Source organism: Botryllus schlosseri, chromosome 6 (assembly GCF_051294905.1).
Source record: "Botryllus schlosseri isolate E-star chromosome 6, Bs_hap1, whole genome shotgun sequence".
In the NCBI taxonomy this organism is placed as follows: Eukaryota; Metazoa; Chordata; class Ascidiacea; order Stolidobranchia; family Styelidae; genus Botryllus; species Botryllus schlosseri.
This window is the reverse complement of record NC_137241.1, coordinates 10,904,669-10,931,198: the sequence shown is the minus strand read 5'-3', so window position 1 is coordinate 10,931,198 and position 26,530 is coordinate 10,904,669. Positions and strand designations below refer to the sequence as shown.

General features: G+C 41.7%; 1 protein-coding gene and 1 long non-coding RNA gene across 2 annotated transcripts; both read left to right on the top strand.

The window, feature by feature from the left end:
* Positions 1-669: 669 nt before the first annotated feature.
* On the top strand, positions 670-20,987 carry LOC145440241 (sperm microtubule associated protein 2-like). The gene is made up of 9 exons (XM_080317816.1): positions 670-854; positions 3,574-3,616; positions 3,693-3,788; positions 3,845-3,974; positions 9,474-9,619; positions 9,682-9,823; positions 10,399-10,530; positions 19,645-19,820; positions 20,766-20,987. Exons 1-9 carry the CDS (start codon positions 839-841, stop codon positions 20,878-20,880), a joined length of 996 nt encoding a protein of 331 aa, XP_080173942.1. The 5' UTR covers positions 670-838; the 3' UTR covers positions 20,881-20,987.
* LOC145440256 (uncharacterized) lies at positions 15,181-19,638 on the top strand. The gene is made up of 3 exons (XR_013915487.1): positions 15,181-15,525; positions 18,777-18,951; positions 19,240-19,638. It is a non-coding gene; the product is annotated as an uncharacterized LOC145440256 (long non-coding RNA).
* Positions 20,988-26,530: the final 5,543 nt, after the last annotated feature.

Genomic DNA, 26,530 nt, shown 5'->3' with positions numbered 1-26,530 from the left:
TCTTTTTTCGAATATTATTAATCGTCTAATCTTATTAATGACAGCGGATTGCATTGAATATGAATTTCGAGAGTACCGTCAGAAGAAACTCGATAATATTGATTAATTACACAGATTGTTTGTTTGCGGATATAAAGATCAAGCAGAGAGCATCGTTAGAATTAGTTGATTCAGCTCCGCAATGCTCCTATCAATTCACCAACTTCGAATCACAGAAAATTTTGACTCGAGTCAAGTCAAGGGATTTGAAAATTTTGAAGTAAAGTTACGTGTCAAGCCGAGTAAATTGTCAAAGCGACACGAGTCAATTCACGTCAAATTCTCCGATTTCGAGTCAATTTCACATCACAAAATATTTTCATTCTGTACTCCATGCTAAATAATATGGGAGTACAATTCAATGCAATCGCTTGTACTGACTGAAATACCACACGAAGGCTGTAATAGGCTATGAAGCAGTAGGCCTGTAGTGGAGAAATAATGCTTGACCGCGTAGGATAAATTAGTTACTCATAAATTTCGTCGAAATAGTCAGAAGGACCCACTTTGCGTATTCGTAAATTATAACTTTATTCAGCGACCATTATATTAAAGGCCAAGTAAAGTCAATTGACGTAAGTGAATCAAGTCATACCAACACTGGCGCTTGGAAATGGCGGCATTCGATCGTTTCAATTCCAAGGCAATGAAAGACTTGCTTTTAAGCAATCCGATAAGCTAGCTATCTTAGCTTACACGTAGGCCTGTATATCCCAATCAAAGTATTATGCCTTCATTTGATTATTGAAGACGAGACTGATCATTGAACACATAGTGAACACCGAGCCCGAGGAACAACATGGTGGATCTGCAAGGTAATATTATATTTAAATTAATAATTACTGATCTAATTCATGAAATTTTATGTTTAAATGTCAATACTTAACTTACGGGGGATTTCATACAATAATCTTCCGGATTGGAACCATGCAATTCGAATAGAAAAAAATATTTTGGCGACATTCGTAAGCGCGTTCTTTTTGGTTGGATTCGGCAAACTGCATGTACCGCGTCTGGAAAGCTTTCTTGGCTCGACCAGATACAACTTACAGCACCAGCTATAGAGCTAAACGATGGGTTGGACATTGGACAATTATTTTCCTGGTGGGCCGGATGTGAAGCAGAAAATACGCTGGCCAGCCGAGACGTGCAGTTTTATATCTAAATCGAACTGAGTGAATTTACATTGTTAACACATCCTGCCAAGTGGATGTGTTAATATTAGGATGTGTTAATATTAGGCTGCGTCCAGAGCTCTTTGTCGCTTGGTAAAATAGCCTTGCTGTTTTTTGCGAGCTTCTATAACAGGTCGTCCACAATAGCCGTGTGTTGTGTATATGTATTTCAGTGCATGATTTTTCTCATAATGCCAACTTAACTACATTCCTTAAACACTAGGGCTACTATATTTTGGAATCGGGAAAGGAGGACACTTTTTCAGAATTTTCAAACCCAAAATTCCGGAGAAAAATCTAGAGAAAATGGTCACTTCGTGGTCGGTTGACTAAAAAATAGGTCAACTTTCTCGCCCAGCGCCCAAAATACAGTTTTTTCCTTCACGTTTACAGGTGGTTGACTGAAAAAAAAAATTCTCAAAAAAGAGGACAAAATCTCAAAAAGGAGGACATTTGGGCGTCCTCGGAGGACATTTTCAAAAACCTGAAAACGGAGGACAAATCCGACGTATGGTAACCCTATTAAACACGGACACCGTCGCGGTACTCGGCATAGACTCAAAACACCGGTTCACGGCTGACTTCAGTAAACAAATAGATTTAGTACTCCAAATCATGTATAAATGTCGGCCTTCAGTCGCACTCCGAAAAAGTAGAAGTACTTCGTTATACTGACCAACTCTAAATATCAGTCAGAGCATATCCTTGTAGCCTAGCAATTGATCAACGGTTTTTTGCTTCACACTGGTACTTAACCAGTTATGCGATCGATTTGCGTCGTATACCCGCCCATGTCATGTCACGGATAACTATAATAGCCTAACGACTGTTTCGGTACAAAAGAGCAAGCTGTTGTTTCGGTATATGGAGAACAGCCCCGCCTATATGCTGATTGGTTATTCGTCCTAAGGCAGTGGTTCCCAACCTTTTTGAATGTCGGAGCCGCATTTCAAATTTCAGAGTACGTATGGTTTGGAGCCGCATGAAAACACTCGAGCAGGCTACTTAAACGAAGTCATCCAATTCAAAAGCATGCACATTGCACAATGCACATGCACATTGCACATAGACTTTTATAGATTCAATATCGGTTATTTTAGCATTGATAGACGCAGACTGGCGAGTTTTGAGATTTTCTCCTCTTTTTGACAATTTTGGTTAAAAAGAGGGAAAAATTCGACCGAGATACCCTAAAATAGCACTGAACTAACGCTCAGGCGGGTATTTCGGGAGCTGAGCAGGAAATTTGACCTTTTTTTTAGTCAACCACCTCATAATGTGAAAGAAAATACTGTAATTTGGGCGCTGTGCGAGAAATCCGACTTTTCTTTAGTCAACCGACCACGAAGTGGGAAAAATTTACCATTTTTCAAGATTTTCCTCCGGTCTTCTAAGTTTGAAAAAGTGTCCTCTCCCCGATTCCAAAATATGGTAAGGTAACGCAAACCGGCCTAACGTATTGCAATTTATACGGTATACTTGACTATGAGCCGTTATTTTGATGTTAGTAAAACTGTGTCGAAATTTACTCTTCACAGACACGATACATAAACGCCAATGACCAGCATAACTCAAGATATATTATTATTGTCTGACGGGTATTCATCCATACGTTTGACGCTAGTCTGCAAGAATTCTCTTTCCCGGTTTTCATAAGCGGCCTTGGAAGGCTCCAGACATAATATCCCTCATTTTTTAGCATTCATATACAGAAATTGACTATAACTGTTCATAGTGTTCATAGAAACCATCAGCATGCGGCTTCGAGAGCCACGGTTGGGAATCACTGCCCTAAGGCCTAGGCCGAATATGGAATATATGTGGAAGTGGTTATCGAAGTAGACTACTTCTACTATTTCGATGTACTCAAATAGGTTTCGGCTGCTTTCACCACTTATCCACTTCTACTTCAACAGTTTTGTAGGCAAAGCTACTTACTTTCTGCACTGTGGGTTTCGAAAAGAAGAAAGTAATTTTGGGATAAGTTCACATCACTGTTATGCGTCATTCTGTCATTCATAAGTACTGCCTGGAAAAGCGCCTCTATCAAGACAAGACATATGACTGTAAATTCGAAGATTGCGCCAATTTGTGGGGCCATTCGTCATTTGGCGTTACTTATGAAGATGCTTCCCTCACTTTCGATTAAATGCTAAAAGTATGCGATCGGCAGCTATCCATCGACCAAATTTTACTTTTGAGTGCTTTTCAAACCTTTAATTTTCTCCGTTTACGGCGTAACTTCTACTTTTCTTGAGTACCATCGCTGACTTCTTCAGCGATTGCTAGACCATGTTGAGGTTTGTGGTATTCCTGATGTGTGCAGACAGATAAAATCATTCTCAATCGGTTTTTGCAGGTCCTGTTGCGTACCAGAGAGATCCATTATATTTGTACAACAGGTTGGTCGTTTACGACTGTAGTTTCGGTGAAATTCAATTTAATTCAATTTAATCGTATGGTATATATACTTCCAAGGAACAGCAAAGATACTCCCTCGAGATACTCGCCGCAAAGAATATTGGCGTTATCGAGGCCGAAAGAAAGCAAACAAATATGGCTGACTAGTTTTGGGTTCGTAGTATTAGGAAGGTATTACCTTCATGGGTTGATCACGGCGTGCATTTCAGACCTCACTTGAAATGGGGGCAACAGGACTTAATGTGGCCTCTTCCGCCCGCTACCTTGAGACGTCAGCCAACCCAGCGGCTTATGGAGCTGACCAAGCCTAAAAAGAACTTCCAGTTGAACACGCTCAAGGTCCGTTTTTACCAATATGGATTTTTTCAGTGAACCCGTTTCCTCCCAGAAATAGCGATTTGAGAAGTTCTCTGGGGCAGTCATCGGCGCTACCCAAACTCAGGCTATACTCCAACCGTAATTAACGGTTCTGTAAACTTACCCGGTGCGATTAAAAGTAGAAGTTTCCATGACAGCTCATAAGTGCCGATATGAGGTTTGAACAGTAGGCCTATCAACTTTCAGTCAATAGTTTTACAGAGCAGTTTAGGACGAGCCCTATTAGACGCTTGGATATCAGTAGCACTTGACCTTGGGCGTTACTAGGTGTACATCGGCGTGACATGCGTGACAGCTCAGAAATGTCGACTATAGTGATTCGAAGCGAAATTTCCGAGTCAATTTCAAGTCGTCAAGTGGATGGCGTCGACTAAATCGCTGTACCTGTACCCATAGGCGCCGACTTTTATGTTTTTACGAGGTGGCGAAGTCTTGTGACGTCATAATTGTTCGATATTGATGACGTCATCGCAGCACGAAAACGCACTTTACTACATGCCGATGATGTACGTGCAGCGGTAAACCATTTGCGTGACGTTTTAATACCTGCCCTGCACTCATTAATATCAAACCATGCAGTCGAGTTATTAAATGGAATCTTAAAACGGTACGATCATTCGAAAGTGTAACTGCGGCCTGCGCTACCAGTCCGTCCGACGGAATGCATCGAACAAAAATCAGAATTTACTTCACTGAGGATCTGCAGTTGCATCAATGTTATTCACGCGCAATACGCCGTGAGTCACTGGTGTGAGTAACGAAATACACACTGGACTTGCAAGTAACACAATACTTGAAGCAGACAGAAATGATGATTATAAACGCGAAATCGCGCAGCCAATCATTAATTCTCTCTTGCGGTTTCTTGCTTCGCGTTGACCAACTCGCATCGCGGCAATTGTTTGCAGATTAAAACAGCGATTTTGGCGGCATTGGTGATTTCCCGATTCACGTTCACGAAGCATTTAGGGAGTAGATAGGTCAATTCGTAAATTCAATCTGCATGTCGACGGCCGCCAACACATACTAATTGAATTACATGTTGACGGCCGCACAAATTTCCTTCTACGGCCTCAGGTTGGCCACCCCCGGACTAGAATTAATTGCACTTCCGGGCGCATGCCGTGCTTTTATCAATAGAAATCCAATGTCTATATAATGCCTAATAGTTTAATATTCGATATTGTTGTTCTCGATACGAGTACATCCCGAAATCAAGTTTATCGAAATGTAGAAGCTTTCCTGTTCAAACGAATCGAATAAAATCAGAATTTGTGCCTCTCAAAATATTGTGATGCATCAATGGCATGGCATGGCCTACTGTACGTTAATAATGAAAGGAACACTGAAAAATTACTTTGTACGACAATTTCGGAGTACGAATGTATCAAGTAGATAGCGACGGCAGAGCTGGATGCCCTGACTGATGACCAAATGCCCAAAGTCCATGAGTGGACGGCCCAGAACAACCTTTGCATAAACGCCTCGAAATCGCAATTGCTGACAGTTAATTCAAAAAATAACCTAACCGTTAATATCGCTGGTCAGCCCGTTTCCAACACAGATAATGCCAAATATCTCGGAGTTTTACTGGACTCGAACATGTCCTGGAAGAGTCATATTCAGTCCCTAGAAACTAAATTATCACCGAAGTGCGGCCTGTTCTACAGCCTTGGGCGCTTCATACCAGCATGGGTTCTTCTGATACTCTTTAAATCCTTAATCCAATCGAAGTTACATTATGGCATCCTCTGTTGGGGGGCTGCCAGTAAAACTGCACTCAAGCCACTGCAGAAACTACAGCATAAAGTGCTCCGAATCATAGCTAGGGCCCCAAAGGGGCCTGGCTGCCCATCCAATAAGTCGCTGCTGAAGAGATTCGGCGTCCTAAACATAGAAGATATGCGGAAACTAGAAATCTCCAAGTTTATGTATCAGTTTCACTGCGGTCGTTGCCCCGAATACTTCAATGACTTCTTTACCTCTGAATCAAAAGCGCACAAGTACAACACACGCGCGTCCACGTCGTCCAAATATCATATGATCGACCGAAAAGATCATCGCTCCATCAAATATGCCGGACCTGATGTGTGGAACAGTATCCCGCCGGCCATCTGACAGTCGACGAGCATGTCCACATTCAAGTCGAAATACAAGCAATTACTACTAAATAAATACAGTCCATCCTCAAGATTACCGGACCACGACTGACCTATCGATCTCGCTTCCCATGACATGCCGCCCTATTTCTTGTCGCATTCTTCTTCTATACTATCTTCCTTACTTTCATTCAGTGTGCATGCCTCCTCTTTACATCGCCTAGGCCAAGGTGGGTGTCAGATTCCATAGACTACTCCTTGTCGCTTCGACACCTTCCTGTCTTTTCATTGTATCGCATTTTTGTGGTGTATTGAACTGATAAAATTGCTAATAAACCAATGATGATGATGAAAAAAACAAGAAATATGGATGATGGCAAATGAGAAAGCGTGTATTCTAATCAGTGTCGCCACGAATGGGTTTTGTTTTCTCATTATATCGGTGTTTAGGCTGTATTGCTGCATTTCGCGATTAATGTCACTGGCAAAGCCTTGTTAGAGAAACGAATCTGCGCAGAAAAGAATTCCAATTTGCAGGCACACACCAACTCACCCTCCAATTTCGCGCTCCGATTACCAAGACTATCGCGAAGCTAGCTAGTCATGAATGGTTTTGTAAACGAATATGGGCGTGGGCTGGGCGCACATAATTTAGATTTCAGAAAAGCAGAACGTCTATTTAGGCGCCTGGACGTATTACGCAGTCTCGGCGACAGTTTTCGCAAAAAAAGAAGCCAAAGGACAGTAGCCAAAGCGTACTAGACCCGTGACGCTATAGTTAGGCCAGCAATGATATCCTTCACACCAGGCCTATTGCAGATGCTATTGTGTAGGCCAGCGATGATATCGTGCACACCAGGCCGAAGCTGCCAATGCAGATGCGATTGCGCAGGCAAGCGATGATATAGTGTGAATTGCAGATGCAATTGTTCAATCCTGCGGAACCAGGCTTGTTGTTCAAGACGCGATAAATCAGGCTAGCGACGATTGCCACGCGCACGGAAATGAATGACCCAATTTCGCGACCATCTGAGCGGGAGATCATTGCAGACTCTTCTCGGTAATTTACAACACGTTTCTCGCAAATCAGCCGCGCGGAACACTGATAACACAATTATTGAATGGCGACTGAATATTAAAGTTAGAATGATCATTTCAAAATGACGGGGTTTCGCGTTTCAAATAGGGAAGTTCGACCCCCGAAACCCCCGTGGCTGCGCGCCTGGCACACGCACGTATCAAAATCGAAGACGTCTCTGTCGAGGTCGCATCGATTCGCCTGATTACTAATTACTGGTCACAAATCACTCGATCGTTTGAGCATTATGTACGAGGTGGCCGCCACCTCGTAAATATGGTCACGAGGTGGCTGCGCCACCTCGTAACCCGGCGCCTATGTCTGTACCTGTGTATAAGATAAACTGCATGTTCCGCGAACAAAATGATGAGAACCTACGTCGTATAAGCGTTACATTGTCGCATAGACTGGTAGCAATCTATAGGTAGCAGAGGTGGTCAGTAACGAAGTACTTCTACTTTTTCGAAGTACTCAAGTAGTTTTCCTCTACTTCTGGTACTTACTCAAGTAGATATGACTTTCGCTACTTATATACTTCTATACTTCGTAATATTTTGTGACCTACTTACTTCTCGCTATTTTCAGTTTGTCAAGTAGAAGTAGTTCAATCCTCCAATCAGGAAGATAGCCTGAAGAATTTCGGGGCTTTTTCCACGGAGTAATACCATTTAATTTTCACAAAAGTTGAGTAAAGCCCAGAATTTTCGTCGCGCTTCGCGCGCAGTGGATACGGGGTGGCCAGTATGATTTCACGAAAGTATCGGGGAATATAATTTAGGTTGCGGGTTGGTGTTGTTCCGTTCACACCACATTGTCGCCCTTCGGGAATAAATGAAATATTTCATCACAGTAGATATGGCTCATCACTACGTTTGAAACTAGCAATCTAGCATTTAGGCTACTTGTCATATCATAATCTTGCACGTCCATGGCTTGTCCAAATCTGGAAAAGTGGATTCTGACTTTTTTTTAGTTTTAGAGCTGTTTTAGCACACCACCTTTGAAACTTTCTGGACTAAGGACATGAAATACATGTTCCGCTTTTAGAAGTAGTATTTATATTTCACTTTCAATTCCCAGTATCATATACTTTGAGCTCTAATTAATATTTCTTGTCCAGTTCTTTTGTCTGGATAACATAGGCTACATCTTGAAGTATAAAAGCAAGTGTAGTAATGCCTTTAATTTCCGGAAATAAAACTTCACAATATGGCATTTTTACGGTCCACCATATTTTTTCTTACCGTTTACTAATCGCGCAAAGTGTTTATACCGTATCCTATACAAGTTCTCCGTATTGCTCTTCGACTAAACTACGGGTCTTATAAAACGGGGGAGGGCGCCATACCATGATATTTTCTAAAACGATCTGTTCGAGAAAACAGAGGATTAGTGTCGCATTTCCATATCAATACTATCATTTTCATCCCATGATGCGGACGAATACTTATGCTGTCGAAAATTGGATACTTCCTGGTATGCATCAATATGAATCGAGCTCGGCACCTTTCGCACAGTTAAATTTGCACCTTTTGACAATCCATGTGAACGAATTAGGATCGTTTTCACAACTACTTACTTACTTGAGTAGATTTAAAATCGGCCAATTCTACTTCTACTTCAAGTAGTTTTAGGTTGCTTATGGAAGAAGTACTTCTACTCGTACTTGAGTAGATTTTTTCGTCGCTACTTCTACTTGAGTAGCTTTCTTGACTACTTTGACCACCTCTGATTGGTAGCAGTGTATTTCTGTTCTATAGACTGCTCAGTGCTCACTGTCAACTATTAGCGTAAGCTTAAATATTTTCTTATGGATGTGTAGGCGGGGGCACGTACTGTATCATATCAATTTATTTCAACCTCCTGAGGTTTCTTATTGTATCGTCTATTTTGGCTGGGCTGTATGTATCGTTATACATACGCAGTTTAGCAGTTACGTAGGTGTGAGCGATACAACACCATTTTGCATTCATAATGAACTCCATAATCGTTACAACAGTCAGAATAAATAGCGACTCCATCTGTACTTCAATCATCTTCCAAAATGTAATAACTTAATCGTGCTTCATATACTTCGAAAATTCGATTTACCTTGAATCAACTTGATTTGACTCGAGTCAAAATGTTCAATGACTCGATATTACTTGTGACTCGAAGGTAGTGACTTGTTCCCAACACTGCGTCGTAGAATGACGTGTCTCGATCATGCCTTGCCTTTGTGATAAATTAACGTAATGCACCTTATGCACGGATTGTAGTCAGCATCAAATATTTCCGCGTCAGGTAAACCGTCCGGAGTTCGTATACAGCTGCGGCAGGAACTCGCAAATATGGGAAGTTAAGGATGGCGCCCTCCTGGCCCGACCAAACAATCGTGTCTTAGAGCTGGCGCGGCCGAAGCACCCGCCGCCGGAATTCCAAGAGCACAGGTCTGTCTCTGAATGTTCGCAACGACCAAAGCTTTCGACATGGGGTATTATTTTGCGCTCAGACACCAACACCAATACAGCTGCGGTCGTGCTTCTCCGATCTGGAAAGTGGCCTCGCAGGCTCGATTTTGCAGAGAACGACCACGTACGGCAGAATTGGCAATTCCGAAAAAGCCTCATCCGGACTACGTACCAAACAGCGAGGTAAAAACCTTATTCCACACTCTCTCTCTCTCTGCAGTGTAGGGACACCAGAAAGCGTGGAGGTCCTATCAGTAGTAAAATTGTGTATGTTGTGGTGTGGTGGTTTAGGTCGTGTGCATTGGCGTACACAAGGAAGGTGTTCGAAATTGAAATCCCGACCCTCCGAAATACCGATTATATCTCCATTATGCATACACTCACTTTGTAATTAATCACTTGGTATCACACTGTTTCGTTTCCACCGAACGATACGATGACACTTTACAAGGCGAAGCCTCGCTTTGCCGAACTGGTATCTGAATGGGAAGAGCGCAAAAGTCACGCTGACTTTCAATCATGTTTTCGTTTCGTTTTAACACTCTGTTGATGCACAGGTCAATTTGTGCAGTAGCAATTTATAGTAAAGTATTAGATGTCAAGTTAGGTGTGTACTGTGGTACATTTTTATTCATTTGACTCAGCGAAAATTTGGTGTTCCAGCGAAGGCTTGCGGATTACCGTAAGCGTCCGCGGGTTAGTACAGGCTAAGTTCCACTAGCATGGCGGCGTGACAGTTGATGACACTCTGAATTCAGGTGATGACGAAAGTAGACCGATTCGCGTTGAGAGCCTACTGTTCGGACCGCGTGTCAGAACTGGCGCAGGCCAAAGCGCGGGACGAAGGCCCCTTCATCGATTCCCGATCGCCCGAGGATCCGATTCGACATGTATGTATATCGCAATATCACGCTGCATCAGTAAGAATGATGCGTAAAGTTCAAATATGTACCCTTCATGCGACCACATAAGATTATTTCGTGTGTTTTCGACCCATACCTATATATGAATCTTTCATTGATTCGTTGAATAAGCATCATTCGCCGACTACGCACATGTAGTGTATTTCGCTATTGATGCTGTTTGATTGCGCATCAAGCTCACAGCACAGTCGCTAATATTCGAGCAAACTTTTTAACAAAGCAAGTAAAATCTTTGAGATTGTCAAGGTGCATGCTCGTTAAATGTTGATTATTTTATGCTGCCAGGGCCATGCATAGAGTATCCCAATTGCAATGCAATGAATTTCAATCAAAGATGTAATAATAAAGTGAAAATTGTAATATATGAAAATGGTTCACAGTGCAGAACCTACCAGGGTTCGTTTGTGAACGTGAACCTCTAAATTTCTGAGGTGCACACACAGAACGCGAACGTAAACCTCACGTTCACACCATCCCTACATACTACATAACGTCTGAGAATTTAGGAAGCTTCCGGAAGTTGTAAAAAAGTCGCAAAAACTTGCCGTAGTCCAGTGGTTCTCAAACTGGGGTGGGGGGCGTGAAAGCATCTGAAGGGGGACGCGAAACTGAGGTCAAATGAAATTTTTTTCTCGCTTCGCGCGATTTACCTCCGATTCATGGTTATTGCTTTGTGTGTTGTCTGAATTTCATATTTGTTAATACTCTCATCACCAATCATAACCTTCCATGCCATCAAACTATCCGTTGGGATTTCTAGCATTCTGGTCGTATTTCGTGATATGACAATAAGGGGGCGCGACATTTTTCACTATCATAAAGGGGGGCGTGTTTAAAAAAGTTTGAGAACCACCACCAGCCATTACACTTCGTGACAATGCTGCGAATTGATAAAGACTTCATAGGAAAGCCATTTCCGGTAACGTACGTATAGCTTTGTCCTAAATGTTTGGATGCTGTGATACGATCAATCGAGGTTTCAAGGCTTTGAGGATGGCAAAAGTACCGAAACTATAATTCTCAGGGATAATTAATATAACTCTTAATACGGCGGAGATCATAAAGTTGGATAATAAGACACACACACAATGTGATAAGACACAATGCGATGTAATGAACATGTCGAACGACGCGCAGTTGCGGTCTTTTAGACTGGCATCCACCTCGGCCTATAGAGTACCGTAATTTTCCATGTATAATGCGCAAAATTTCACCGATTTTTTGCCCTAAAATAGGGGGTGCGTATTATACATGTGTACAGCAAGCCTTGAAAAATAATCCCTCGATCAAAAACTTGAAATCACACCTTTCTTCATGTTTGTTTAAATTGCGCATCACCTCTAGCCATTGGGCCCCGTTATTGGTATTATAGAGTGTAACGCGCTGCCAATTAACGAAAAGCGTGTTTCTAATTAACGAGTGTCGTCTGCAAAGCCCACGATCTCTTGCTGAGTTGGTTTGCCGTTTGTACGCGAGCGAAATTAGGTCGCTGATTGCTACAAGCGTGCGCGGCAATCCTTGTTGATTCATCGCGTCAACCAGGCCTTAACAATCGCATACAAAAGAGGCCATGTGCGCAAGATATAATCGCTTGCGTAATCAGTCGCATCTCCAACAGGACTGGTGCGCCCGACATAACCGTTGGCCTGAGCAATCTCATCTGTAATTGTAATAGGCCACGTGCGCAAGATGTCGTGTGTCGCTAGCCTGAGCTATCGCGTCGCCGACCTCACAGGCTTTGGCTACTATCTACTCTCGTTTAGAGACAATGCCGTTAATTGTATTATGATTAGCGATCATTATGTCATGATTGCTCGACAGTGACATCGCAAAACAGAACAACATCGAATACTAAACCGCAACTATTCATGCACTCACGTACTGCGAATGCAGGGTGCGTACTATACATGGGTACAGGCTTTATCCCAGAATATGCACGTCATTTTAAGGGTGCGTATTATACATGGGGGCGCACTATATTCGGAAAATTACGGTAGTGGCTAGTGGTTCCCAACCTTATTTCACCCAGGTACCATTTCGAGGTATTATGCAGTGCTCGCGTACCACCTAAATCAGTGATTCCCAAGTGCGGCCCCCAAACTATATTCAGAAATCGATTTATGACAAAAAATAAAATTTATATTTATAAAATACTCTTGCTTGGCTTGGCCTCTGTAGTTTTTAATTATAGAATTGCAGGAAAGATGTGAGTATAGACTGCTAACGTTGTAACTTTCCAGTTGAACGAGCAATGGCTATAGCTATAAATAGGTATTGATAACCTTCAAAACCGGAGGAAAATCCTGAAGAAATGGTAAATTTTTCACACTTCGTGGTCGCTTGACTAAAAAAGAAAAATAGGCTCAACTCCCGGAAAATACAGTTTTTCTTTCACATTACCAGGTGGCTGACTAGAAAAAAGCTAAACTTTCCGGTCCAGCTCCCGAAGTAGCCGCCGTAGCGTTCATACAGTGCTGACTTAATGTATATCATTCGAATTTGGCCCTATATGTAACCAAAATCCTCAAAAAAGAAGACAAAATCTCAGAAAAGAGGACACTTTAAAAGAAATCAAAAAAAGAGGACAAATCATCTTAAAGGAGGACGTATGGTAACCCTATGTGCAACACGTGACCTAACTACATGTGCAACACGTGACTCACGGTTGAATACGCCGAGACAGACTTGGACAGCTAGATAATTCTAGCTGTCTAATTTCACTAGATTGGAGCGAAATGCCAGTGATCTAATCCTAATCTAATTTGGAAAAGCTGAAAATTTTATAGTCGAAGTCTGCGCCGAGATGCATACTGATTAGCCGGCTAAAAGCAGCATAATTGGTAGTCCTGTAGTCAAGGCCGTAACTGCCGCACCCAAAACCCCCAATTGAGGGGGGGGCGAGCTCGAAGGGGACCCAAAATTATTTCGTGAATTAGCATAAATTATAGAGTATTTTTTGAAAATTTATGCAACTTTTTCAAAAAGATTTTCGCGCCATGCGCGATTTCAATTCGCCACTTATCTTGATTATTGGGTACTATTCCCCAAGAAAAAATATGCAAGATTTATAGAAATGGGCATATCAGCGTTGGCCATGACCGCACCACAACGCACCAAGACAGATAAAGTTTTAGGCCATGTAACATGTGACTCCAAGAAGTGTGTCAGAACGATCGGCAGCGAGAAAGCCTTGGCCGTAAAGGACTGCTTTTATGCTGACCAAAAACTTCGAAATACCAAAAACTTCATTATATATACAAAATACATATAGGTTTAATTGTCCATATAGGCGCCTAAATGACGGTGCCGAATGTTCATGTCTTGGAAATCTGAACCTCACAAGACAATTACCATCCCGCAGGAAAGACAATTATATGCCAGTGAAGAAATACCAATCTGAAATCGTGTGATCTTCCAGTTTGGCAGGTTTGGGCAATTCTACATTTTTTGATATAGCAGACAGGAGGTCACGAAATAATATCATGTAAAGAAGTCATACCTAGGGGTCCGCCCGCCCGAAGATGTTTACTTTTACGGGGTCTGCAGTTTTAAAGACACCTCTCACTCAGCTCTACCGGTAGATCTGATTACGTGGGCAAAGAGGACAACCATGCAATTCCCGATCTTATTCACCGATTTTATCATGAATTATCGAAATATTCGCGAGTTGCGCTGTCTCACTAAACAGTACAACGTTAATTTCGTGGCAAAAGCGAACAACGTGATGCGGGGTCAGTATATCACCCTATGGGAGCCCGGGGTCTTGACGAAGTGCTGTTACGTTCCTGTCAGCGGGTATACCTCGGAGATGTTTAATTACTATTGAGGGGGCCTATACCTTTTCAAACACACCTCACTAAGCTCTACCGGTAAATCAGATTACGTGAACGGAGACCGGATGAAAATTGATAGCAATAATACATGCTATTCCCGATCATATTGACCGATTCAGTAATGAAACTAACGAAATTTCTCGCGCTTCGCGCGTTTAGGCGAGAAAAGCTGATTCACTCAACGGACACCCAATGCAGCAGATAAGTAGCGGTAAACATTGTACAGTTTTGAAATCTCGGCTGGACAATAAAACTACTCCGAAATAGTCATGATGACTGTTTGGGTCCGTTTCATAGCCGTAGTGTTCGTGCGGCCCCGACCGTACTCTGAAATTCGAAATTTGGCCCTCACACCGAAAAAATTTGGGAACCACTGACCTAAATAAATTACGCGCGCTGGAAGAGGTCAAAAATTTTTCCGCCATTTATGACGTCATAATGACGCGTTTGACCTATGCGAGGCGTAATAGCGAATACTATTAAACTAGGCATTATCAGTCAGGGTTAATGGGATGCATGAAATTGTTTTTTTCACCACCAGTCACAAGAAGAACAACATAATGAAATAACAGCAAACAACAAACGTCAATGGTTCTAATGTGATGGCTGCATTTGCGTATTTTCACTAGCTCAGCGGTTTTCAAACTTTTATAGACACGCCCCCGTTTATTATAGTGAAAAATTTCGCGCCCCCCTTATCGTCATATCACAAAATGTAATCAGAATGCTAGCAATCCCAACGAATAATTTGATGGCATGGAAGGTTATGACAGTTAAAAAGAGAATTCTGACAGGACCGGGGGGACAGGAGCCCAGATCAACTTCGAGGGCCGCCCTATTAGTAAGTGCTTATCGTCACCACTACGCCCCATTATCGTTGCAGTCGATTATCGCGTTCATCAGGATTTAAAAAAAAAACGGTTGATCGCACCGCATTAAGCTACTTTTAATCACGTGATTTAACAAACCGGAACAAACAATAAATAACTAGTCATTTATAAACACTACCTACTCTGAGTAACCTTACTACGCGCGAATAATCCTAATATTTCCGATAATGACCGTGACGATTGTCTCCATGGTACTTTGGTAGTGGCTTCACTTGTCACTACTACACAATCCGACAATCGTCCAACCATAGTGTCCTATATGGTGTCGACACAAGCAAATCTCACGGTTCAATGAAATTGTATCACGTCACAGTTTCCATTTGGCTACAGGCAAATTGACGGTTATCTTTGACCGACTTGCCGAGCAATAAATTTGATGAATCGGGTATCAATCGAAAGCTGACTCTGCACTGATTACGAAAATATAAATTTTATTCCACTCATGGCCCTGGAACCCCCACAATCAGCCCCAAATTATTCAATGTTGAGTAGATTGGCAGTGTGACGCAACAATGCTGTCAGGCGAAACGAGAGAGAAACTCAAGAGCAAGGATGCGGCCGAGCGGCGAGAGTGGGATCAGCTGACGTCGCGGCAATAGCTATGTGCAGGCCGTGTTATTTTTGGCATATGCCAAAACTGCCAAAAATAACTTATTTTTGGCATTTTTCGATTTTTATTTTTGGCAGTTTTGGCATCGTCCTCTAAATAGATAGTTTCAGCCTCGAATTAGTCACAAAAACGCTTTATTTGGGCTAGTTTGTCAAAAGACACCACAAAATGTGCAGCATACACGTATAATCAGTGTCAACAAAAAATAAGAAGAAGAAAACACCTAACGATTTCATAGGTTAATAATATCAAACGAAACCACAAAATGTGCAGTATTCATCGGAATCGGTGCCAATGAGCAAAATGAAGAAAGAAAAGCCGAACAAACACGCTCAACAGCTGATTGTTACAGCTGTTGAATAGACTTAAATCGTTTGCACTGTAACAGTGCTTCAAATCTCAGGTCAGCTAAGTTTCTCCTAAATTCATTTCTCGCCCAGCGAATCTGGGAAATATCGGCTTCAGCAGTAGCCGTTGAGGGAAAGAATGTTGCCAGTCATCCACAAAAGGTTTTCAGAGCTTCAAAATCTTTGGAGGGCCGAACCGGCTTCCATGCATCATGAAAAGAGATCACTTCGCCAGTGCCATCGATCTCATCGCGGAAAGAATTTTCTTCCCGATCCTTTTCCAGGAGTTTCCTGTGTTGTCTCTCAATACATTCTATTTAGTAGCCCGACTATCATTTCTCCTTCAGTCTACTGATATATTGTCGGAGGACTTTTGTCACTTCAGGTGGCTTTAATATTAGCAACTCGCATGGAAGAGTCCTGGGAAGGTTAGCTTGTTTAAGAACATTGACGCAACAAGACTGTCTGGCAAAACGAGACTATGAAGCTCAGAAATAGCCAGACAGTCTGTAGCGTCAGAATGTTCAACTCGATCACAATGCAAAAATCGTGGTTGATTTTGGGAGTTCCAGTTCCATGAATAGAATATAATTTATATTTTCATAATCAGTACTGTGGCAGCTTCTCATTGATACCGGTTTTATCAAATTTGACGCTCGACAAGCCGGTCAAAAATAATCGTAAAATTGCCTTTGGACAATTGGAAAGTATGACGTAAACCAAATGCAGTCAGCCGTTCAATCTCGCTGTGCCCACACCATTTAGGACACAATGCTTTCACCCCTAATGGGTGGGCTGGACCCAGATTCAGAAACCTGCCTTTCACAAACGCTCTTCTCGCGTTTTGTGTAACGCGGTCCTGTTAACACAACACCATGAACGAAATACACTATTTGCCAGGCCGTATTATTTTTGGCTTATGCCAAAAATTGCTTATTTTTGGCATTTTCAAATATTTATTTTTGGCAGTTTTGGCATCTGGCTCCTGAAATGCCAAAAATAACACGGCCTGGCTATGTGCAATCGCGTCGCAGAGAAACGCTGCGCTGTTGATACTTTTTCTATTTGCTTTGGTTGACTTGACCTTGACTTTTAAGGGTAGAACTGGGTCCACAGATAATGTATTAGGGCCCTACCAATTTTCGCGCATTATCCTTCAACTGATAGAGATATTTAGCCTACGTCTAAATTGTCTACATTAGATATGTCACATTATTATGATTATCGATTGCCTTAGCCCGCTAGTTGCGTAGGGCTCCAGAGACGCGTGGCGCTGTTGATACTTTCTATAGGCGCTTCGCTAAAAGCGAGCACACATTACCAGCCTTTCCTTGATTTGTAAAGGTAGAACTGGGTCCACAGAATGTATTTGGTCCCTACCAATTTTCGCGCAATATCCTTCAGCTGATAGAGATATGTAGGCTACGTCTAAGTAGTCTACATTGGATATGTCAGATTATTATGATATCGATTACCGTAGCCCGGTTGTTGCGTAGGGCTCCAGAGATGCGAGGCGCTGTTGATACTTTCTATAGGCGCTTCGCTAAAAGCGAGCACACATTACCAGCCTTTCCTTGATTTGTAAAGGTAGAACTGGGTCCACAGAATGTATTTGGTCCCTACCAATTTTCGCGCAATATCCTTCAGCTGATAGAGATATGTAGGCTACGTCTAAGTAGTCTACATTAGATATGTCACATTATTATGATTATCGATTGCCTTAGCCCGCTAGTTGCGTAGGGCTCCAGAGACGCGTGGCGCTGTTGATACTTTCTATAGGCGCTTCGCTAAAAGCGAGCACACATTACCAGCCTTTCCTTGATTTGTAAAGGTAGAACTGGGTCCACAGAATGTATTTGGTCCCTACCAATTTTCGCGCAATATCCTTCAGCTGATAGAGATATGTAGGCTACGTCTAAGTAGTCTACATTGGATCTGTCAGATTATTATGATATCAATTACCGTAGCCCGGTTGTTGCGTAGGGCTCCAGAGATGCGTGGCGCTGTTGATACTTTCTATAGGCGCTTCGCTAAAAGCGAGCACACATTACCAGCCTTTCCTTGATTTGTAAAGGTAGAACTGGGTCCACAGAATGTATTTGGGACCTACGAATTTTCCTGCAATATCCTTCAACTTATGGAGATCCTTCCGTCTAAGTATAGCTAGGTTAGTTATCTATAATTGCACATAGCTATTGCCGCGACGTCAGCTGATCCCGCTCTCCGCCGCTCGGCCGCATCCTTGCTCTTTAGTTTCTCTCTCGTTTCGTCAGACAGCATTGTTGCGTCACACTGCCAATCTACTCAACAATGAATAATTTGGGGCTGATTGTGGGGGTTCCAGGGCCATGAGTGGAATAAAATTTATATTTTCGTAATCAGTGCAGAGTTGGCTTTCGATTGATACCCGATTCATCAAATTTATTGCTCGGCAAGCCGGTCAAAAATAACCGTCAAATTGCCTGTAGCCAAATGGAAATTGTGACGTGATACAATTTCATTGAACCGTGAGATTTGCTTGTGTCGACACCAGTCCAACTGTACGCTTGTAGAGCGATATATCCTTCATATTCCCTAATCCGTTTCTTTGCTGTACCGTACTGATTGCGCACGACTTTCATTTTGTGATGATGATAATTCTACCTATAATATTCGCAGTATCTTCATCGGCAGGCCGCCGTTTCATTTAACAAATTGACAACTGGCAGGTGGGGGTGACGAGACAGCGCAGTGGTATAATCCGCGGCTGCAACTCCATTGGGTGCGGGTTCGAGTCCGACCGAGGTCGACTTCCGAATTACGATATCTATGTGTTGGAGGTTTACCTAGGCTCCTACTCGTCACCTCATCCGCGTCAGCGGTGTCTTACAAAAGCCTAGAGGTGGGCCGTGCTATAAGTCGGCAGTTACGGAAAATAAGAAGAATTTCGGCCTGGTGTAAATGACCATAGTAGTCGACAAACACCATGAATACCCCAAAAACAAACAAACTGGCAGGTGACAGCCAATAGCGCGTTTTCCCATCATGATGCAACAAATAACTCCATTTGATTGAAAACCCGGGACACGTCGAGTAATCATTTCTCGAAACCTTAGTGAACTTCTGCGTCGCGGCCAGCAGTTTTAAATCAGACAATTAGTATTCTTCCGGATCAGCTATAACTTTATGATCTCCGCCAAAAATGCGTCTGGCTTACCAGCTTTTGATCGCATGATTAGCAGTCTCCCAGATCGGCCCCCTTTATGATCTCGGCCCTTAGTGGAAAGGAGCGTACTCGAAAAAAAAAATTCTCACAACTCTACTCGAATCATTAAAATTAATGCTCTATTCGGATTCGATTACTCGTATCAGTGTGCCGAACCCTATTCGCAACACTCCGCTGCATCATCGCGATATTTCAGGTGTCGAATAACGCCAGGGCCGCGTCGGCTAGTCCTCGCCTCATCGAGATGGCGAAATGCAAAGGATTCGCCGATGGCTACGTTCCAAACCGGCCGGTACAATGGACCATTTCCCGAGCGACTCGACGCGCAACTGCCACTCCCAGACACGAGCAATTGGCGACGCCTATTATAAGGTAACATTTGTTGTGTATATGCAATGGTGGTCAGTAACGAGGTACTAATTTTTCCGAGTACTCCAGTATATTTTGCCACTTAACTTCTTTCTCGGGTGATATTTTATTGTTCATTGTCCGTTATCGAGTTCAAGGCAGGCTCAACTCACTTTTTACAACCCTTGGGTTGTATCGAAGCTATAGGCTATTCACAATATATCTTTTGTTCTCACTCATAACATATTTATTCAAACGGATAAAAGACAGATTCTGAGCCTATTTTCAACTATCGGTCCTGATAAACAAGACTTGAATCAAGCCATGTAGAATGTCTAGAGCAGTGGTTCCCAACGTGGGCGGTTTTTGAGAAACAAGGTCGCTAAAATACCGAAGCGGGCGATAGGGGGGCGAAAATGTTAGAACGTCCAGTGAGATATATTCAATTACGACTGTAAAAATGCACTTGAAGACGGCTTATTCTGCATGTGATACGAGAATGACCTTTTTTAGTCAAATCACCAGCGATCAGAGTTGGGTGACTAAATTTGCCGTTTATATATGTCCTCTTTTTCGGGTCTATAGATATGGGGGGAGAAAATTTGTGTCGAGCTCTATAAGGTCTACTTCTACTACTTCTGCTTGAAATTGTAGAAACTCACGGTATTACTTCCATTTGTACTCGAGCCGCACCGCTGGCTACTTTGACTACCTCTTTGATATGTATCAAAACGGGAGTGGTCATGGTCAATAGCAAAGTTTTTGTCCATTTCGAAGTACTCAAGCAGGATTTCGCTACTTACAAAACTTTTTCAAACGGCCTTGGTTGTAATAAAGAAGAGGAAGTATAGCCTCTAAAATCACAGTCGCTTGAGCCAGTAGTGCAAGTATTCCGAAAACCTAGAAGTGCTACGTTTTAGCTGATTATGTCTGCCTGTATGTGGAATAAACTGACTCTTTCGCTTCCAGAGCCACTATGGACCATGTACAATTTAACCCGGACGCTTTTCTCGTGAGTGTTGCCGCCAAAAAGGCGCGCTGTACGCCCAGACTGGAAGAGCTTTCTCAGCCGATTCAACGGTGAATCCCGTTCGCGCGACTTAGAAAATATCGAAGAAATTTCACTCTTTTCGAAGTATCCAAGTTCATTGCCAACAATACATCTTTTTGATTTACATTTCACAATCACAACGGAGAGTTTGCCCGTAGGCCATCGATGTGTGTCAGCTGTTGCATCGCCGAGGGGAGGGATTTAGGATGTCGTCTATTATGACTGACATCAGAATAAGCCTAAGCTGATCGTTTGCCGATTCGATGGTGAAAATGGAACATGAGGTCTAAAATCAATAACAGGCATACAGATTGCGAGCTTACACGCTCCATATCGAAGTTAAAATGTGCTCGAAAGTTAATCATGTAAGATTCCCTCGCAATTTTTGAAATCATGTGACCACTGACCAGTCTATATAGGTGGTTTACGGTTCCGATGATAGTGATGACACATTGTAGAGCTCTTGGGTTTAGTTTGGGAATCCAAGCGGCATGTTACGATGTCAATTTATGCGCAAGGTAAGAACGTAAGTGGCAAAACAACCTTCATTGATCGAACATCACAGTGTGAATAAAAATACTATAAATAGAGACCAGACCAGGCTTCATTCACTTCTTGTCTATGCAATACAAGAGGTGGTCAGTAACGAATTACTTCTACTTTTTCGAAGTAATCAAGTAGTTTTCCTTTACTTCTGGTACTTACTCAAGTAGATCTGATTTTCGCTACTTTTACTTTGTAATATTTTGTGATCCACTTACTTACTTTTCGCTATTTTTAGTCTGTCAAATAGAAGTAGTTTGATTCTCCACTCAAGAAGCTAGCCCGAGGAATTTTGGGGCTGTTTTCAAGGAGCATTAACATTTCAATTTTCATAAAAATTGAGTTAAGCCCAGAATTTTCGTCGCGCCAAGTGGATACGAAGTAACCAAAATGATTTCAAGAAAGTATCGGTGAATATAATTTAGGTAGCGGGTTGGCGTTTTTTCGTTCACACCACATTGTCGCCCTTCGCCCATATGAAATATTTCATCACAGTATATATGGCTCATCATAACGTTTGAAACTGATGTTTCGCAATCTAGCATTTAGTTATCATGTCGTAATCTAGCATTCCATGGCGTGTTCTAATCTGGAAAAGTGGACCCTGAGTTTTTTTTAGTTTTAGAACTGTTTAAGCATACCACCTTTGAAACTTTCTGGACTAAAGACATGAAATACATTTTCCGCTTTTAGAAGTAGTAGTTATATTTCACTTTCAATTCCCAGTATCGTAGCCTATAGTTTGAGTTCTTTTATCTGGATAACATACATGTTGAAGTACAAAGTAATAATATATCGCATTTCCATATCAAGTCTATCCTGTTCATCCTATGAATGCTTATGCTGTCGAAAATTTAATACCTCCTGCGGTATGCATCAATATGGATCAAGATCAACCCCTTTCACATAGCTCAATTTGCACCTTTTGACAATCCCTGCGAACGAACTACGATCGTTTTCACAACTAAAGTCAGTAAATTCTACTTCTACTTCAAGTAGTTTTAGGTTGCTTATGGAAGAAGTACTTCTACTCGTACTTAAGTAGATTTTTTCGTCGCTACTTGTATTTCTACTTGAGTAGCTTTCTTGACTACTTTGACCACCTTCGTGCAATACACAAATCAACATACCTTTCACGAACAACGAGCGGTATCCTTGCGGTTGCCAAAGCCAACACTTACACCTTCTTGAATAATTATTACTTATATAAGATTCATGATTAACACACAGTAATATCAGCTAGCGCCAGGGTTGCCAACTGCGGAATGGCTCTTAGGGCAATCATACAATATTGGCAAACTGACTGAAATATTGCCAAACTGTCTTTCATATCGCAAATATCCTTATACATAAAGAGGAATAAGTTTCAACAGTCTGATTAGGCTTACATTAAGCTGCAGAAGAAATATCGTAAGAGATGCGTCTTGGTGGATTTGATTTTGCTCTGCAGAGGGTGCTCAAGTTAAATCGGCAGAGTTCGCACTATTACAAAGTTCGTAGTACAAACAAAGGCGGTACGAATACGAACTAGGAAAATTTTTTCTCTGGATCAGCAAGCTTATAGTGGCATCACCAGTTAATTATATATAGGCCTATGCCTTATAGACTCGGTCTGAGATCAGCCAAGAAAAGGAAAGCGTGTCTAAGCCTAAATGGTGTAGTTCTCATTACGAACATGTTATTGCAATGGGCAAAAGTTGAGATTTTAGATAAGAAATACTTGCAGTAAATAATTCCCCAAAACAGCAAATGTCGAACATGTTCATTGTTCACAAACCACATTATAACCATCTGACTGCGTTGTTGCGGTTTCACAATAGGCACTATTAGGGACAAGTCGATGATATTTATCACAGGGGCGAAAACGCCAATACGAAACCGTTATATGTAAGGTGCATGGATGATATAAGTTGCAGAAAGAATACAATTCAAATATATTTGGTGATAACGCTGAATACCGTATTCTGATCCAGCGGGCCCAAGCCTTGTTCTGCAGATTTTAAAACAATGAAATAAATTCCAACGCCCGCGTTTACAATAAAATCTCTTGGATAGGCCTACCTTACAACGAAATGCAGGGCCAACGCCGTATCAAGACTAAAACAAAAGGAGGAGCATAGAAGTATACCAACTTAGATCGTCGTTATAGTGGTGTATAGCTCCATTCAATCGGCCGATCATCGTGGTTTTGTCCATCCGCTGTTTGTGAATAACGCCATTGCTTGCATGGGCCTTATTTATGATATGTAATATCATGCTTTGATAATAAAGCATCCCAGTGAAAAACGACAGTATGGATTTGAAGCTAACATTTTGAGATCATTTGACTGGTGCGGCCAGTGAGCGATCAAAATGTTTGAATCCGGCCCGCGACCCAAATTGAGTTTGACACCGAGGTCCGTACACGGCGGAGGTTATCGAGCAACTGATACCCATTACCCATTCCACTACATCTTTTCTAGGCGGTGACGTAATCCTCTCGCGCGGAAAAATGATCCCAAACTTTGCAATATCAACGCATCAGGGGCGTTCCTCACTTGTGAACAAATTTTTAGAATTGCGTCCAAGCGACCGAAGTTACGGACACATTCTACTTAATATCCTATCAAGTTTATTTGAATTATTCCACGTCAGAAAAAGTGAGAAATATGGACGATTTTCATCCGCAATCAATCCGGATTTCCATTCGCACCACGCTAGTCATTCGCCCTAAATTTTTGAACGAGCCGTAAATGGATATGATACTAATTGAATCCAATATTTTCATTCCTACTCGGAGGTATAGGCCTACGAATTGAATCCACGGATGGGATTTGGATTAAAAAAAAAGCTAATCCGCGCTCTTTCCTAAGCCTGCGTGTATTTCGTAGTGCCTGTCAGTATGATCAACTACAAGTTTTAACCAGCAGAATATTTCAAACTTGAAAATGTGAAAATAGCGCCTCACGTTGTGCTGTTGAGAATAACAAACAGCAACTATCAGTCAGTATATTTTGATTGCTCCCGCATCATTGCTTATTCACGTGTGTATCGTATTTTTCCATCGGTCACTATTTTTCCAATTAATTTTGGTTATTGAATAGTATATTCATATTGACATGAACCCGAATATTTTCGGCTGACACTCGTCAGGGGTAATCGTCAGCAACTAGTAGAGAATTCGAAAGAACAGCGTATATCAACAATCGTAACACAAAATATGACGTCACGCTGTTCTTTCGAATCCTCTACTAGTTGCTGACGATTACCCCTGACGAGTGTCCGCCGAAAATATTCGGGTTCATGTCAATATGAATATACTATTCAATTGTATATTGAAGTTCTGTACCTCAAAGAAGCTGTTTAAATAATTTTGGTTAATATGATAAAGCGATCGGTTATATCTCAACGTTATTTTGCCACATTTTTCGATTACACAACTTTTTTGTTGCAACTCCGTCTTGTTATGGATATATTGACGCAATACTTCCCGTAGGTATCAAGTCCCGGAACGTTACCAAATTGATTCTATCGACCGATATGCTCAATTGTACGAATCCTTGCTAACATACGCCCTGCGGACAGACTAATGTGTTGTGACTATAAGTCACCAAATAATATTTGCGTAACTAAACGGTAATTTTCAATCTAGGTTTACGCGTGTGATTAGCGATATCGATAACGGGTTTGTAGCGTAGAGTAGGCCAAGGCGTATATAATTTAATTGACTCAGAGCAGCAGATTCATAAGACCACAGTTTGTTGTCGATAGGTAGAAATCACAGCGCTGCAGTTCCTAGCTCGCTCAATGTGACAAGCATAACATTATTATATTTCGATGTGATTTCTATAGATAAATGGAGATTGATTGCTTACTAACTTGATATAACCAACATAATGTTAGCATTACATTCGTAGTGTATGGGTTTAACGTATTATGACATTTGGTAACGAGGAAAAATCCCCAAGGCGCAAGTACTTAAAAATGGTTTATATACCCATATAAACATCATTGCGTTCAGAACTCTTTGAAAGGATTGAGCTCAGAGGTGTAATAAGCGGGTAGTAAATACTCGGTCGGTAGCAGTCTGAACTCGAGCCTGATGGCCGTATTTGGGCCTGAACTTGATTTTTCGGTACAAGACATACGGAAATGCCACGAATATGCCTCTGCACCTAAGTGGAGGTTATATAAAGATAAGTCACATGAGAAATATAATCAAATTTCTCAACTAAGCTCCAACTGAGTAGTAAAAGAAACTAGGGCAATTATTTTGTAAATTTTACATAGATCTGGGGGTGGTTTTTCGGCATCTCATATATTGTGAATGATAAGCGACATAGCCTCAGATTATTATTATACCAACTCCCATCAGACATGGGGTAATCGCGATTAGTAATCGTAATCGATTACGACGATTACAGCATTTTCAAGTAATCGTAATCGCAATCGATTACATTCGAAAAAATCCCAAGTAATCGTAATCGTAATCGACTACTTCACATATATAATCGATTTCTTTGTGAAAGAACGATTACTTTTTATTTGTGCAATGAATATGACATAACTGAACATTCGTGAACAAGGAAGAGATATTATACCAGGTTATTGATAGCGCAAACGGTCGATTTTCGAACGCCACTGCTCATTATTACGTCACAAGTATTAGCTTTGCTCGTCCGTGCGTAAGAAGTATCTACATGTAGTTTGTATTCGATGTACATTGTTGTGTGATTGTTAGAACAGTGTAAGGACTGTAAGCCATGCTGTATATCAGGTTATCAATATGCTCCAGACGCCACTACCTCACCTCTCTGTCTAGTTTCAAATAGTAACTTATGTATTGATGTTCGGTTATGCTTAGTTAAATGCAGTTTGACCGTTGCTGCTTGGCGAGCAGTAGGCCTATCTATGTAGTATACGTAACGTATGTATTGTACATATATCGGACAAAGATTTGAAATTTTGTACTCGTCAAATAAAGCATTACGATGGTTAAAATGAATAGCTGCTGATATATATCATAACCGAGCATTTATTTGCCGTTTCTCGTATCGGCAGCTTGCAATATCTGTATTAAGTGAAAGGTCGAATTTTAAGTTCACTTTATTTCATTCTCATATGACTCTACTTGAAACGGGCGCCAATCGTTATATCACAA